This window comes from Teleopsis dalmanni, chromosome 2 (genome assembly GCF_002237135.1).
Source record: "Teleopsis dalmanni isolate 2A chromosome 2, ASM223713v2, whole genome shotgun sequence".
Classification (NCBI taxonomy): Eukaryota; Metazoa; Arthropoda; class Insecta; order Diptera; family Diopsidae; genus Teleopsis; species Teleopsis dalmanni.
In genome coordinates, this window is record NC_051847.1 from 105,139,762 (window position 1) to 105,156,586 (window position 16,825).

Here is a 16,825-nt window from a genome sequence, read left to right on the forward strand (position 1 = left end):
GCGCATAACTAAGGCAAATGAGCTAAATGCTAGGAACTTAGTTTCATATGAAATTTAAAAGTTTCTGTGTAATTTTTTATAGTTATTCTTAATAATTATTTTATATACTATATGATATAGATATATATATATCATAGTTTACTTTTTATATTTTATATAATAGGAACACGTTTTTATTAATTTTTAATAGATTATTTCAAATATTCGATAAGATATAGTTAATATATAAATTATAACGACTGTCAAAATAGGAACTTTTATATCTGTGTATATATCATATATTCTAATCTTGAGTAGCGAGTACCATTACTGATCATTTTCGAATTTCAAGCCCTTATTAGAAATTCTAGTGTTTCATTTCTTCACCATAAATTGGTTGTAGAGCTAAGAGGAGCTGTGACATAATAATTTATATAAAAAACTTTTAACAGTTTTTTCGGTATTTGCCTTGAATGTAGTGAGAACTGTAGTTCTAAAGAGAGGAAAAAGAAATAATTTTGTTAGTTTTAAATACAATTAAATACAAAGAGACAATTTCTTTCATGATTTAGCAATCTATCGAGTTTTTCTTGAGAAGGATTTACTTTTTATTCAATAATACTTACTTCTGCTTTGGTAGTGAATAAATCGCCAGGAATGCCACATTTGAATCACAGCAGTATGTATTTTTAATCCAGTCAACATCATTACTTGCCTCCTATAACTGAAATATGTAATTCAATAAATTACAAATGCTGCTTTTTATGTCAAACTTTCAAATTTTTTAATAACGAAATAAACAAGCAATTGATAAAATCTTAATCCCCGAATCTGCATATATCGAATCAATTATGCAATTATTATTATTATGGACAAATTTTAAGTTATTGATGGTAGTTAAGAGCACAAATTTTCAATCAAAATTTTTGAAGTCATTTCATCTAATGAAATGAATGGCACTAAGATATAGATCCATTACAATATTTCCTTTTATTTGAAACATTGAAACTAATTACAAAATTTGAGACTCAAACAGAATAAAATTATATGCAAATATATATTCATTAAAAATGAACTTAGAAGTGTATTCAATGAAATTAGGGAATAATTAATTAATTTGCTTAATTAAATAAGTAGTATCAGTAGTTCTCTGTAAGTTTAGTATTGACACGAAAATATCGTAAATTCCATTGCCTGGGTTTTTTTGTACTCTTTGGAACAAGTGTAATGTAATATATGTTACTTAAGAATGATATTTTTGATTTAACGACTTTCTATTCTTTACCGAAATGAGTTTTTATGAAATATTGTTTTACTAATAATTTGGTAGTGGACTTCCGCTATATCGCAACAAATATTGTACGAGTAGGTTTATGTATTAAATGTAATAAAAAAAAATTAAAAGTCAAACCCAAATGAAACGAAATATTGACTTATATGTATATTAGATTTTCTAAAAAAATATCCTACATGTGTACGGACAGCATATATTGTCTTATATGTATGCCAGCATTTGTTTTATTTTCATTAATCCATTTACATAATTTCAAACATACAAGTATTTTTACACATTGTATACAAATAATTTATACAAAATAAAGTATTATTAACAGTATAACTAAGAAATAATAAAGCAAAATAAGTTCATATCTGTGTACTTAAAAAAACAAATATAAACTAAATAACTTAACAGGAATAATGGATCTCTGAAACTGGAGAAACCAAATTCTTAGTAATTAACTCAACTTACAATAAGCCAATTAATATATAGACAAGGAATCCAGTGTAAATACAAATCAGTTATGACTTCAATTCAGTTGGTAATGTATTTAGAATATAGGTATTCGGATTTACACTGGAATCGTTTGTCTCCATTAAAATTAATATTAATGTATGAAATAAAAATAAATTAATTTAAAATTATGTGTATAATTATATTAAATTTAATTAATTAAATGCGAGGTTTATTTAAAGGATAAGTTTGTTTAAAACATTATAGTCTTGTTTAAATATATCTCCTAAGATTAGTTAGTTTATTAATGGGTGACAGCAGTCCGAAGTTTGGATTTTGTATGATGAGAACCATCCTGAAAGGCGTTTGACGCGTTGGAATGATTGTGTTTCCTAAAAACATAATTGGATGCGGAAATCAAGTTGTATGTTACGAAACAAACTCTTTTTGATGTCCATATTATTTGAAATATTTCTACAAATGCTTGACAGAAAATATTTGAATCTAAGTAGAATTAATTGCTTTTTAGATAAACAAAATATGAATGAAGCCATTGCATTGATGCTTTGTGAAATTATTTCACTTACCAGGAATTTTATTATGATTGAAAAGTTGCTGAAGTATATCAGCAGTGTAAGATATTTTTGAAGATCCTGTCGGATCTTTGTCATCATCAATGTTAGCAGCATTAAAGTTATTCACACTTTTGGAACCTTTGAAGTTATGCACTAGTTTATCTTCAGAAAGAAAACTTTGGTCTACTTTTCCCAAATGTTTAACCAATTTTATTTGATTGTTTTTATTAAGATTTTGTTGGGGCGCATTAGTTGACTCCTTATTGATGGAGTTATTTAATAAAAATTTTGTGCCTTCTGCAACAATATTTTCAAATTGATTTCCAGTGCTGTTTTCACTGCCGTATTTATCAATCAAAGTTATCTTATCGAGGTGATTTTCAGCGTTTTCTTTAAAATTGTTCTTAATTTTTTTTCGTTTAACTTGTGGCGCATTTTCTTCATGTACTGAATTATCATTAATATTACCGATGCCCTCTTTATCATCAAAACTATCAATGTAAATATTATTTAATAATGGCTGTTTATGAGTTTCGTTAGAATCAGACAAGTCATCAGCTATAAGCGTTTGCTTCAACAGTTCCTTTACTCGACGTATGTGCTCTACTGTAAATGCGTGTTGTTGAGTGTTCACTTCAGGTAATTCGCAAAGTTTGCAGTCTCTAATCTCTACTTTAGTTGTAATGGTCGAACCAGTATTCGTTGCAGCATTGTTGCTTACACTGATATTGGCATTACTTGTGGCATCTTCGTAGTTGCTGTCATCAGAAGCAGCAAAATATCGTTGATTTCTAGATTTTTTATCTTTGGCTCTTGAGTTTTGAAACCAAACCTAAAATTAGAATTAAAAAAAAAAGCATTATCCACTTTTGAATGATCTACTTTAAACATTAAGTTCAACAATTTAAAAAATAAAATTTTGGAAAAGAACGTTAACTTGGCAAAATATAGTTCGTATCTCTTTTTACATTTCTTAATTTTTTGCAAATGCATGCGACACTGATTTTAACTTGTTCTATATTCATTTACGATTTTGTTTGATTTATTTTGCAATGCAAATACTTATTTATTTGCCTGCCATATAAAAATCCAAATTGATTCCGAAATCTACTTATCTCTCTCATCCATAATAATACCCAGAGCAAAAACTATTATTACCAAGGTAACGTTTTCAACAACTTTCATTTTATTCTATTTGAATATTAAAATAGTTAAAATACGCACTTCACGGATTAAAGTCTTTGGCAAAATCAATCACACCGAAATCAACAGGATAATTACTAAAAAAAAATAATGAAAAGAAAAAAGTTCAAGTAAAAAACCTTCGAAAAAATAAATTAAAATATTTAAATATAATTGTGTTGTATTATTGATTAATTGATTATGAATATTAAATCACTGAGTAACTGAACCGATTTTCATAATTCTTCTCTGTCTTGGCAACTAAATGGACCTCAAATGAAACCTCAATAATATAAATTGGAATGAGGTGCACTCATCAAATCAATAAAACTGATTTTGTGTTATATTGTAATTAATTGAAGTTAGTGTTTTATTTTAAAAGAATAAACGGCAAAATTATTATTATAAAAATTTATTAGTTCTAACATTGAAAGAAAAAGCTTTATTATAATTTAAGTATTAATGGTGATTAAAAGACCCTAATTAATATTTTTTACACTAATAGAAAAGAAGGTTGGGTATATACATGCAACTCGAAGCTATACGTAATATATTATATATATATACCTATCACGCTATATTGAAAAAATATGATACTAAACTACTAAATATTGCAGAAAAAAATTATCAACTACTATGCGTTGTATATCTACCAGAGAACTGCAATGAGTACTCAACACTTCAATCATACTCGAACGATTGACTGTATTTCATTTATATGCATTTTGATTCTCTTTTTTCTATTTTCTTTATTAGACTCCACCTGATTCATACATATAGCTGACAGCACTTACCATGATTTATACTCTACTCATATAATACTTATAAACCCCGATATTCGACACAAAAGTGATGCAAATGATTTATGAATCATTCATGAGTATTAAGTCACAATCGGGAAAATATTGCCTGTTGTAATATACTACGCATATAATTACCTACTAATTGTAATTTTCCTACATTGTTAAGTAAATATCTAATGCTATCAACAACAACACACAACAAAAGCATAAAACTGAAAAGAAATAAATTTTTTGCTTAGCAAACAACAGCGCTCACACAAAATTTTTACGAATGCTACTGATCGAATTATTCATTTTCGATAAGATTATTCATACTCATTTGAGTATATGCTATGATTCATGAATCATTTGCCATTTATGCTACTCTACTTAGAAATGTGTACGCATTCTTGTGAGGCTAATTCATTAGCACCGGCATTCGTTAACGAAACCACTTATGAATCATTTCTGTGACGAATGAGAATGAGTCTACTCTGAGTGCTGTGATTTTTATGAGTCTACTGAGTGCTAAAATTTGACTCGTTGCAGTTCTCTGAAAAAATGAACTACCAACTGTTTTATTGCATTTACAATAAAACATAGCGAAATTGAGGCAAAGTTATATATTATTCTTGTTGGTTTTATAAAGGCTTTTTTGCGAATGTGTAATAATAATTAGAGGTTGTATCTGCAGCAGCCTAAAAACTGTACAAATTTTCATTGATGAAAAAAATGTATATATATTGCATATATATTGTATTCATATATATCTTATAATATATATAAGAATTTATTCGCAGCCTAAGCAAACCAGCGCCAACAAAGGCAATGCGTAAATGTCTTAATATTATTATGGAGGTAAAAAAAAAACGAAAAAATAATTAATTTAAATTTTAAATGCCAACATTTTGGTAGATAATACGAATTTTTTATTTCTTTAGCTTCTTGAAATGACATTACTGCTAATTGATTACGAGCAAAAATTAATAACAAAATGTAAAAAATCAACTAGGCGACAAAAAAAATTAATTAACTATTAATTACAGCATACTAGGAATTGGTATGTGTAAATTTATGTATATATTAAATTTCTTAATACAGATTCTAATATCTTCAAATACAAAAAAAAATAAAATTTTCAATTTAGTCATTTCGTCATCCAGTTTACTTTGATAAATGCAACAATCTACATTTACAATATTGAAGTTTCAAATCGGTAGCACTGATGTTTTAGTATAATAAAAACTCATGAAACAGAGATAATACTATCAATCTAAATGGGCAAAAACTTACTTGAACAACTCGCTTCTTTAAGTTAACCTTTTTCGATATTTCCTCTAACATTTTTCTGCTGGGATTAGATTCATTTTGATAGCATTCATATAAGAAATTTAGTTGCTCCGGCAAAATTGTTGTTCGCAAGCGTTTATTTTGTTTCTCAGACGTTGCTGTTACGGATACAGTTGAAGATGTTGCGCTAGATATCTTTAAATAGGATTCTTCAGGTGGAAGTATTTTCTCGAGAGGTATTGTTTGTTTCACTACATCGCCTTTTTCTGTTTTGTTATTGGAGTTTGCAGAGTCATTAAACGTCAACGACTGCGTCGTATTTTCAATCATCGTTGCATCCAGAAAATCTTCTAAATTATGATAAAATGCTTGCACTAATGGTGACTTTTTATTTTCGGTAGTTATAGATCTGTTGATTTCGAAATTGTTAGACATTGCATGTTGTTCGTGAACTAAATCATCGTTTTTATTGGTAAAATCCATTCCCTCACACCCAAAATTTTCCTTATTGTTATTTTTGTTTTTGAAGTAAGGTAATTCCTCATCTTCGACCTTTGCGAAGTCAAGTTCAACATCAGAACTCTCATCTTTCCCGTTGCTGGGACTGTCTTGTTGCGCATGAATACTTGGGGCATTGATTTCCTTCTGATGATGCAGATCATCATTTACTTGTTGGGGCGAGGCATCTAACTGAAAAAACTTTTTTGATTCATTTATTTGATAGTATTGTAAGAGAAAATCGATGGAAGGCTTATCAGAAATCCATCGATCGGGCTGCTCTTGATTATCTGTTTGGTTTTTTTCGTTTTTTAAAAAGTATTGATATAAGAAATCAAAATTAGAGCGTTTTTTCAGCTCAGTTTGTTGATAAAAATTAAAAAGAAAGTCAACTTCAAACTCAGAAGAATCCTGTGACTGTTGCTGCTGCAGTAAAAATTGTTGTTTTAACTCTGGATTTGTTTGATTTTGTATAAAATATTGGAATAAGAAATCATATCTCTTACTGTCATGTTGTACGTCATAATCACCAGACACTGAAGTGCAGCTTACTGAAGATAAATCATCAGGATTTGAAGAAGTTTCAGAGAGCTTTCTTTTCTTTGTTTGAGGATGATGATGGCTAGTGGCAGTTGCGGCTGCTTGCTGCAAACTATGCAAAATGCTGCCGAAAGAGGGATATGGTGTGAGAGAATCAGTTGAATTTTGATGTTGATGTAGAAAAAGGTTCGGGTTCATTATATGAATTAATTGATGTTCACGAAAGTTTTCGTATTTATTAAAGTTCAATTTGCATTTGTCGCATTCAAATTTTTGTTTGGACTGTAGCTGTTGAAGTGTGTTTTGAGTTTGGTGATCCAAGCTATTATTGTGAGGTGGTGTGGGTGTTGTTGAGGGACTAAAATCTGTTGCAGATGTTGATGTTTTATTAAAAAGATGTTGTGGTGAGGAAGAAAGAAGACTTCCTAACCCCACACCAGCAGGCGAATTACAAGATGTAGAACCTCCGCTATTAGATAAGACAGCTGCTGCGGCTAAAGCGGCTACGTGTTGCGCAGCAGCTGCTGCTGCATTAGAATTATTAACATCTAATGATGAATTTGAATCTTCTGAGCTTAAATTTTGTGCAATTTGAGCGGCAGCAATTTGAGCTTTAGCTGATTTTTTGTTATTTTCTTCTTTGAAGCAGTGATTTTTTTGATGACGTATTAATTCGTAATACCGCTGAAATACCAAGTTGCACTTTTTACATGCATAGTTAATATTTTGTTTTTTCTCTTCAGTTTCGTACAAAGAATTATTAGGTTGATTTTCGTAAATCTTTCTTTGCTTTTGACGTGCGTTCTGAAAAAAGGAAAAAATTTTCGTTATTGAACAAAAAAGGCGAAATATGAATGCGCTCAAACAAAAGTATAATTCTGAACATTATATAAAACGCTGACAGCACATTATATTCAAAAATGTATGAAAATGTAGGAATCCCAAAATAAAAAGCAGTTTGATTTGTAGCCAAATTTTATACGAAAAAAATGAGTCAATTTCAATCCTTGACATAGAATCATTTGGACTATAAGAATACTTGTTTCAAATTCAATATTTCAAAACTTTGTATTCAAATGACCTAATGAACTAGAGTGGCCAGAAAAAAATGACAGCAGCGGTGCTAGAATAACCGTGGATGGCAGCAAGTTTACGAAGCCTCCTTCGCCTCAAAAGCTTTTAAAAAGAGTGTTATTGTGTACTGATACACACGAGCTATGCATAAGTAATAATAATCAGATTAGATTATTAAACATAAAGTGTTAATATTGTAAATAAGTGACGTAAATAAGGCAATATTTTGCATAAGAAAACCATATACAGAAGGGTTCCCACAGGGTTCAGCTTTGCGTCCTATTTTACATAACATCCCAATAACGAACCTACCTATGTGATCTTAAGACATGCCCATGTTTATGTATGCGGATGACATCATCTTATCACCGCGAAACCTCACACATCCAGGGCGAACAGTTCAGATGCTCAATGAATATTTCTACAAAACTCCTGTTCCCGCACGCGAAGCATTTTTTCTCAAATATCAGAATTGGTGGAATATCAGAATCGCTACTAGGGATTATTTGAAGTACCTGGGAATGTTGATTGACTCAAAATTCACTTTTAATAAATATGTAGACTATGCCTTTGGGAAGGCTAAAAAAGCCTTTTGCATGTATACGGCCTTTTTTAGAAGAGCGATCTTTCTAAAAACCAAAATGAAGCTGAACTGTTACAAACAGCTGGTTAGGCCAATACTGGGGTACGCCTTCCCAACCTGGTACACCCACCTGCCAGATGGAGAGGATACGTAGGCTTGAGCGTAGCATCCTGTGCGGGCATTAGGGCTTGAGTTGATGAATATGGTAGGGTTAGGCAGCTCTCCAATAAAATGATTGATAAAACTTGCTCAGTTACGATAGTTGACGCCTTAATGATTGAATCGGCTATATGATTTCTGAAGAGCCTGCTTCTCTTTCAAAACTTGTAGATGCAGAGCATTTTCCGGAAAGAGCGCAAGATTGCGTACTCAATAGTGGATCATCAACTTATTAAGTTATTGCTCAATAGCAATAACGTGATCTACTGGGACGAGAAGCTGGTGTACTACCATAGACCGTTCAACACCCATAACACAACTAACACGGTCTATAGGTTGAAGCAATAGTCAGGCATGATCGTGGTCTTGACTGTGTCAGGCGAATAGTGCAATTATTTAAGTAATAATGCAATTCCTTTATATTTTCCGAAAAAATAATAATGCAAACTAAAGTAGAATAGCCTTAAGTTAGTCATAAGAGTATGTAATTAGTGTAAATAATATCTGGAGAAGTAGTGTATACGTTAGTATAGATTATATGTAAGGTCATAAGTAGTAGATCTTAAGAAAAGAATTTTTTATTGATTGTAAATTATCTAACTCAATGTAATTTAAACCTACAATAAAGAGATTTAAACCTAAGAAAAAGTAACGCTTCCGGTTAAAGTGGAAAACAAACTTGACCAGTTTTGAGACATATCTAGAGTGCTAAAAATCCGAATCGTACAGAAATGAGACTACATAAAATGCACTTAGGAGCGAGTCTAGAGTAAGCAGAACCAGTTATAGGTGCAATGGCACACTTCGAATTCAACTTAGCAAACACAGGTTTATAGACTTAGATAACAATGGACTTTATTCTAAATATCTGCTAACTTAAACCAGAAGACAATTTTCAACTTGTTGTCGTGTAATGGATGATAAAGTTCGAGGTGCTATCAGTCATTGTTTATTTGACTTGTTTTTCAAATGTATATACCGAGAAGCTATATAAAAACTACAAGAACAGAGCACTATATTATGGGCAGCAAGTCAATCAACACTCTGGTTAAGTGATAGCTCCAGAATCTACAATGAAAAAATCCACAGTTGTCAAACGTGATTACCTCCAGAGAAAGATTCAGACCATCGATAAAGCTTCAGAATACGCATATAAACGCCCTATTGGAATTCCGAGAAATTATGTTGATACCAATTGACACAGCTGTGTTTTGGGTTACAGGACGCGGTTAAAAATGCAACTTCAAATCAAAGTAAATGGAAGTTATTCTACTTATGTATATTTGGGTTTTAGCCACAGCCACCACAACGCTCCTTTTAAGGAAGGAGCGGTAGGTCCCAACCGCTGTGGTAGCAGCTTTACATTTCTAGCCGGGTACACCAACTGAAACTCACTTATTACTAGTGATACTCCAAACAGTGCAGGATGATGCCTAAAACATTTTAGTCGCTTCTTACGATGTGCATGTCTTACCTCATGAATATTCTATTTTTAAAGAGGAAGTCCACAAAGACATTGCTCGGAAAAATGTTTTTGTACAAAATGTAGTATAATATTTATAAAATGTACATGTTTACATGAAATAAACTTAACTGTGTTAAAATTGTTTATCTCCAGAAGACTATGTTATATATAAAATGGGGGAAATTAAACTTCTTTAATCTCAGAAATAAAAACTTTCTATGTAAAATCCTATATAATAAGATAAGGTGAGTTCTCGATACACTTACCTGAAACCATACAACAATTACTCGTGGCGATAACAACAACAATTTGCTTAAATATTCTAAGTCGCTATCTTTCGGATAAGAGTTATTTTCAAAAAACTCTTGCAGAACTTTTATTTGATAATCTGTAAAACGAGTCCGATTCGCACGTTTACCACTCGATGTTGAAGATGAGTTTGAAGAATTTGAATTATTGTCAAACTGTTGGGATGATGGCGAACTTTTGTCGAAAGTTTTGTTTATTTGAAATTTTTTTGGGGGTCCCATTTTACTTAGATTTCCTATATTTGACATATTATTTAGTGGTGAGTTATCTAACTGTTGGCTTAGCAAATCATTCATGTTAGAATATGGGTTAGCTGTTGACGCATTGTTTGGACTTTGTGGTCGCGAATGTATGTCAGAGCTTCCGCTTTCTGACTTAGTTTCAAAGTTATTGTAATATGTGTGTTGTTGTTGCTGAACCATAATATTGCTTGGAGCGGTTTGTGATCCAAACTCTTGCTCTTCATGATTTTCATTTACATTGGACACATGTTGTTGATGTTGCTTTAAAAATATTGCTGAAGTTGTTGTCAATAATTGTGGTTGTTGAATATGTTGTGGTTGTTTGTACTTTAAATCTTTATAATTTTCGACTTCGTCACTTGGTTCTGTTTTAATTTGCACTTCCAGAGGAATGATTTCGTTTGAAACACTTGATGTATTCAATCCTCTAAAACCATCACTTTGCGATTGTTTCAGTTCTTGTTGGTGGTTCTGGTCAAATTTTAGATGCTCAATTAAAAAATCACACATATTCGATTCCGAGTTTTCGTGAAGTGAGTGCTCTGTAGTGGTAGCAATTTGATTTGATGCATTAGTTGATAGATCGCATGCTGCTATCATATTTGTACTTGGATCTGTAGAAGTCGATAATAAACTCACACTTCCCTCAGTTAATGGAGTTACTTTAGCCTGGCCAGTGCGTTCGTATTCTTCAATATTTAATGTTGTTGATGGTGGATTATTAAAATTATAAGGAGAGTCTTTATTACGTTGTCTTTCCTTAAAAAGCGTATTGCGAAACCAGTGCTTAACCACCTACAAGAAAATTTAAAAAGAAGTAGCATTTAATTGGACTTATTAAAATTTAAACCTACTTTCATGGGTAAATTTGCTTTTTGTGACATTTCCATTATGCTCTCTTCACTGGGAGAGTTGTTAATATCGAAATGTGCACGTAATATCTTCAACTGGTCATCGGTGATTCGTGTGCGTGCTCGCTTTTGATTATTGGATAACTAAACAAATTAACCATAAATGTTAATAAGAAATGATTTTCTAATGATTAATTTATGATACTATTGGAGTTTGTGTATATGAAAATGTGTTATAAAGTAATAGTGGTGACGCGAATTTAAATGATTTGAAAATAAAACAAAATTACCTGTGTCATAGAAACTGGAGAATTTTGCTGTTGTAATAAATGACTACCAACGTCGACTGTTGGGGAGGTAGTCGTCATAGCTGTTTGGGAAGTGGCTGCATTCGTTACCGAAGGATTATTATTTATTGGAACAGTTGAATTTGGATTCGCAGTATTTCCTGTTGTAGTACAGCTGCTGTCGTAAATTAGTGGCGGAGCCAAATTCATGAAATTTAATGACATGAGGTGATGAAACTGCATGAAATTCAACATATCAATAGGATTAAATGGTAAACCTGAAGCTGTGGCTGCTGCTGCTATTTGTGGCAACTGATGTTGGAGCTGTTGTATATTTTGAATTGACTGTAGATTTTGTGTAGTTGACATTTGCGCAGACATCCCTTGTTGAGTTTGCTGCTCATATTTTTGTGTAAGTGCCGACGGTTGCATTTGTAACTGCTGTAATATATCGCCAGTTGAAAATGAACTCTGTTCAGACTCGTTGTGTTGTTGTTTAAATAAAGCAGTAGCTGAATTGGGTTTTTGCTGATCTTGTTGCTTTATTAATTCAGGTGTTGTTGGCTGTACATATATGTTACTCAATTGCTGAGCCGTAGTTTTTGATTCCTTTATTAGGTGTTGCTCTGAACTGACTAAAGAAACATCAGGCGATGAAGAAATTGTAGATACATTTACACTTTCCCCTAAAATGAATAGATTATAATTGATTGAAGTATTTCAAAATGTTGATTGTTTCTTAAATCAGGACATACGTAACAATATTGAACGGTTTCAACTACGGTATGACTGCACAGATTATTATAATGAAATATAAAAACTTAGCACTCACCTGTTTCATTTGATTTTACTACATTATCAGTACTAGTTTCATGTTTTTGTTTTTGCAACAGGCTAATACATAATTCATTTGACAGAGAGTTTTGTATTTGTGAACTGTTATCCTCAATTCCAACACTTGATTCGACTTCATGTGGATGTAATTGTTCCATGTGTTTTTGAAGAGCCTGAGTGCTACGAAAATTACGGTGACATAGCGCACATTTAGTGGCGTCGCGCATTGTATGATAAAGGGTGTGGGTTGTAAGTTTTTCCTGTGTTTTAAATGCGAGCGAGCACTGTTTACAACGATATTTATAGACATGGCGCTCTGATATAACGGAACTCATATGAACATCGTTATAATGAGAAATCATTGTTAACGGAGAATTAAAAAGTAATTGACATGGACGGCTATTATTATTGGCTGCTAGACACAGATAGCTACCTTGCTGAATGTTATAGTGCTGCAATTTTTGGGCATGCTGTAAAAGTTGTTGCTCCTGCTTGAAACTGGAGTCGCATTGACTACAGTAAAAGTCATTACTAACTGTTTCATTACCAGTATTTATAAGAGTTTTTCTAGAATCATGATATTCGATTGTACTTGTAGAAGAGTGCTCAACTTTGGGAGACTTTATTTCAGTAGCGTTATCAGCTGCAGTCAAAGTTGCGCTGTTTTTGGACAATTGCTGCCAAATACTGGTATCGACTAGCTTCAGCAAACGTGCTAATCCATCACGATTTACACTATGTATGTGCATAAGATGTAATTCGAAATTTGATTGTTTGGAAAAGCTTTCTTGGCATAATGGACATTGAACACTTGAAATTTCGTCAAAGCTTTCTCTTTGAATGCTGCCGGTTTTAGATTCTTGTAATTTTGACTGCTTATGTAATTCTTGTAATTGCTTTTGCAAATTTGCATTTATATCATCATCCTCGACAGTTTGGTCTATTGCAAGCGTTTCCATTCTGTTTGTTTCTGACTGCTGTTTATCTTTGCTTATTTCTAAGCGTTCTCTTTTGATTTCAATGGGACAATCATCTTCTCCATCATTCTTTAATTTAGGCATCACTTCTTTTATTGTGGAAGCAGCAGATGCAACAGCGGCTGCTGCTGTTGCTGCAGCTACCGCCGCTTGAAATGCATGAACTGCTGCTGCATTAGTTGGTATACTTTCATACTCTTGATCAAAATTTGGGTGCTGCAAGTCAATATGAGACTCCATATCCTCTTTATTTTGAGCAAAGTGATTACAGTTACTGCATTTAAAAATAACAGTTGGTATATGCGTTAAATTTGAATCAGATATATTATCATTCATATCGCTTCCAGTAGTCACGCTTCTCGCCTTTTTAATGGCACTATTATTACATGAGATTATTGAAGAATTTGTGGATGTAGGTGATGATCTATTATTGTCGGTGATGTCTCTCGTTTCATGTTCATTATTAGAGTCCTCATTTATGTACCGATTATGATGAACTATTGCATTTGTTAAATTTGATTCTGGAGTTATTTGTTCAGATTTAAACGAATCTGTAAAAGTGTATAAAAAAGTTGTTTCAAAAATAATACACAATTTTAATTTGAGAAATTATATATTTTAGAAAACCAAAAACAACTTATAATATAAAAATTGCAATACCAGAATATCGTATTAAGTATAACTAAATATAGTTTGATGAATTTTTATGTCTGAAAAGCGTCAAAAGAGGAAAATTGATAAGTTGCTTTCTTACATGTTACATGTAGTTTAATTTCGATATCCTTAATTAATTGCTTTACTTTGTAGTTGCATGATTTCTAAGTCATTCACTTTATTACACACTTGACTACAAATTAGAATTATGGTCAACTTATACGCCATTCGGCCGGCAAAATTTAAGGAAGTTGTCGAAAGACAACTTAAATCGGCGTTTAAAAGTATTCTAGTTCATTTAATGGTCATAACAGTTTGAGAGAAGTATATTAATAAGAAAACATTTTACGAGTATTTACAATTACGAGTAAAGAACTCGATAACTGAGAAATGTAGTAAGAGTGCAACGTGGGATCTACAAAACGCAATTAACACACGGCAATATCATTAAACATATTGCAAACATATTGCATAAACATACTCTCTCCTTTCTTTACATTTGTTGTATGGAAGAACAACTCGCTTCTATTCTTTTAAATGTAGCACCATTACGCAAATGAAAAGAAAGGAAACAAATAAAAAATCTATCACAAATCTTAAAACTTTCTTCTGCTTTCTCGTACTTAAAGAGCTTCTAAATGAGAAATCAAAAATTTCCTTTCATTATTTTCAGCAGCTCATAGCTCATAGTACAAACTGGCAATGAAAACAATTTGCTGTTGTTCAAAAAGGCTCGTTGCCTTTTATGAAGCAATGCAAACAACTGCAACAAACAGAAAGAACAGTTCATTGTTTCGTTTCCTGTGTATTCGGCTGAGCGTGTACACCAGAGAACTGCAATGGGTACTCAACACTTGAATCATACTTGATTAACTGTATTTCATTTATATGCATTCTGATTCTCTTTTTCGTTTATTCGACTCCACCTGATTCATACATATAGCTGTAAGAACATATATAATGATTTATACTCTGCTCATATGATACTCATAAACACCAATATTCGACACAAAATCATTCATGAGTATTAAGTCACATATATAATGATTTATACTCTGCTCATATGATACTCATAAACACCGATATTCGACACAAAATCATTCATGAGTATTAAGTCACAGTCGAAAAAAAATTTGCTTGTTTACCGTCCATATAATTTACTACTAAAACAACCCCTAATTTTATTTAAACAAACAAAACACATGCATTTACAATGCGAACAACAACAACACACAACAAAAGCATAAAACTGAAAAGAAATAAATTTTTTGCTTAGCAAACAACAGCGCTCACACAAAATTTTTACGAATGCTACTGATCGAATTATTCATTTTCGATAAGATTATTCAAACTCATTTGAGTATATGCTATGATTCATGAATCATTTGCCATTTATGCTACTCTACTTAGAAATGTGTACGCATTCTTGTGAGGCTAATTCATTAGCACCGGCATTCGTTAACGAATATATTTATAAATCATTTCTGTGCCGAATGTGAATGTGAATCGTACGAATAAGTAGTGAATGAGAAAAACATTTTTATGCAGTTAGATTTGGTTTTTTATGAGTGTACTCTGAGCACGGTTGCCACTTGAAAATTTTTTTCTGTACCAAAATTGGTTTAAAAAGGTACCATTTCTGTAAAAAAAGGTCCAAAAATTTTCTATTGTCTTTTTATAAGAAAATACAATTTATATAAAATGTATAAAAAGTATAAAATACAAGTTACATTTATAAAAAAAATTAATTGAAAATATCCACAATAAAGTTGGGTCGCCGAAAATGTACCATTTTTTGAACATGAGTACCAGAGTACCAAACGGAAAAAAAAGTACCAATTTTGGTACTAAAGTACCATAAGTGGCAACTGTGACTCTGAGCATTAAAATTATGACTCGTTGCAGTTCTCTCGTGCACACATTACTTGCGTTTAATGCATTCCTGACAATCTCTGTGCACAAGTAGTGTACATATCTGCAGTTAAAATGTTCAAAACGAATGCATACTATGATTATTCGATTGTACTGAACAGTTTCTTTTATTTCTTTACTTCGAAACAATTTTTATTTCTGTCTTAAATAACTGATCAATAATTGAAGTACTATCTTTATATATCACAAAGAAAATTATATTTCTGGACATAAATATATAAAGAAAATACCTAAAAGCATTCATTTACTCTGAATATTTAACGAATTATCTAAATGTTTATACTAGGTAGGAATATTTTAAATAACTGCGTATTTCCAAGCAGACTTCAACACGACAGGTTCCAAGAACGGCTAAAGCTCAGTTTAGCATCCCCCAAAGGGACTACAGGAGCAGATCTTAGCGGGTTACAACAACAACAACATCGAATTGACTATATCTTATAAAAATATATTATAGCATATAAATATAAAACGTTGCATTTTAAAAATAAAAAGTAAAAGCAAAAGCTAAACATTTGTAAAATTGCAACCAAAATTTTTCAAAACCAAAAATCAAAATTCGAATTGTATTGAAACTTTAAACTTAAATTTAAGATAATTTTAAATAAAAAAACAAACTACATGACTTTTAGAATTTAGGATTAAAAATATTATTTTTAAAATTAAGTATGTATGGTACATACATATACATACATATGTATGTTCATATAAAAAAAAATATAAATTGATAATCAAAACATATTAAAGTCATAATTTTCTATTTTACTTTTCAAGTATTATAATTAATTCAATATATACAAACATATATACGAGTGATAGTAGTATATAATATAACATAAGAATAGTACTTTTATTCTATTCACATTTATGTTCAGTTTAT

The 16,825-nt window shown here is 31.3% G+C and overlaps 1 protein-coding gene across 3 annotated transcripts in view; it reads right to left on the reverse strand.

The window, feature by feature from the left end:
* Window positions 1-234: 234 nt before the first annotated feature.
* LOC119675082 (zinc finger protein 2) overlaps window positions 235-16,825 on the reverse strand; it is a 92,093-nt gene continuing 75,502 nt past the window's right edge. Inside the window, exons 7-14 of one of the 3 annotated variants that reach the window (XM_038086269.1) lie at window positions 12,381-13,910; window positions 11,552-12,234; window positions 11,265-11,405; window positions 10,126-11,205; window positions 5,544-7,382; window positions 2,299-3,118; window positions 606-703; window positions 235-472 (exon numbers count right to left, since the gene is read on the reverse strand). In XM_038086269.1, coding sequence (XP_037942197.1) covers window positions 687-703; window positions 2,299-3,118; window positions 5,544-7,382; window positions 10,126-11,205; window positions 11,265-11,405; window positions 11,552-12,234; window positions 12,381-13,910 — 6,110 coding nt within the window. In that variant the 3' untranslated portion in view covers window positions 235-472; window positions 606-686. Of the gene's footprint in view, window positions 473-605; window positions 704-1,921; window positions 2,216-2,298; window positions 3,119-3,510; window positions 3,567-5,543; window positions 7,383-10,125; window positions 11,206-11,264; window positions 11,406-11,551; window positions 12,235-12,380; window positions 13,911-16,825 lie in introns of those variants that run through there. The other 2 variants (XM_038086268.1, XM_038086270.1) reach the window with 2 other exon arrangements.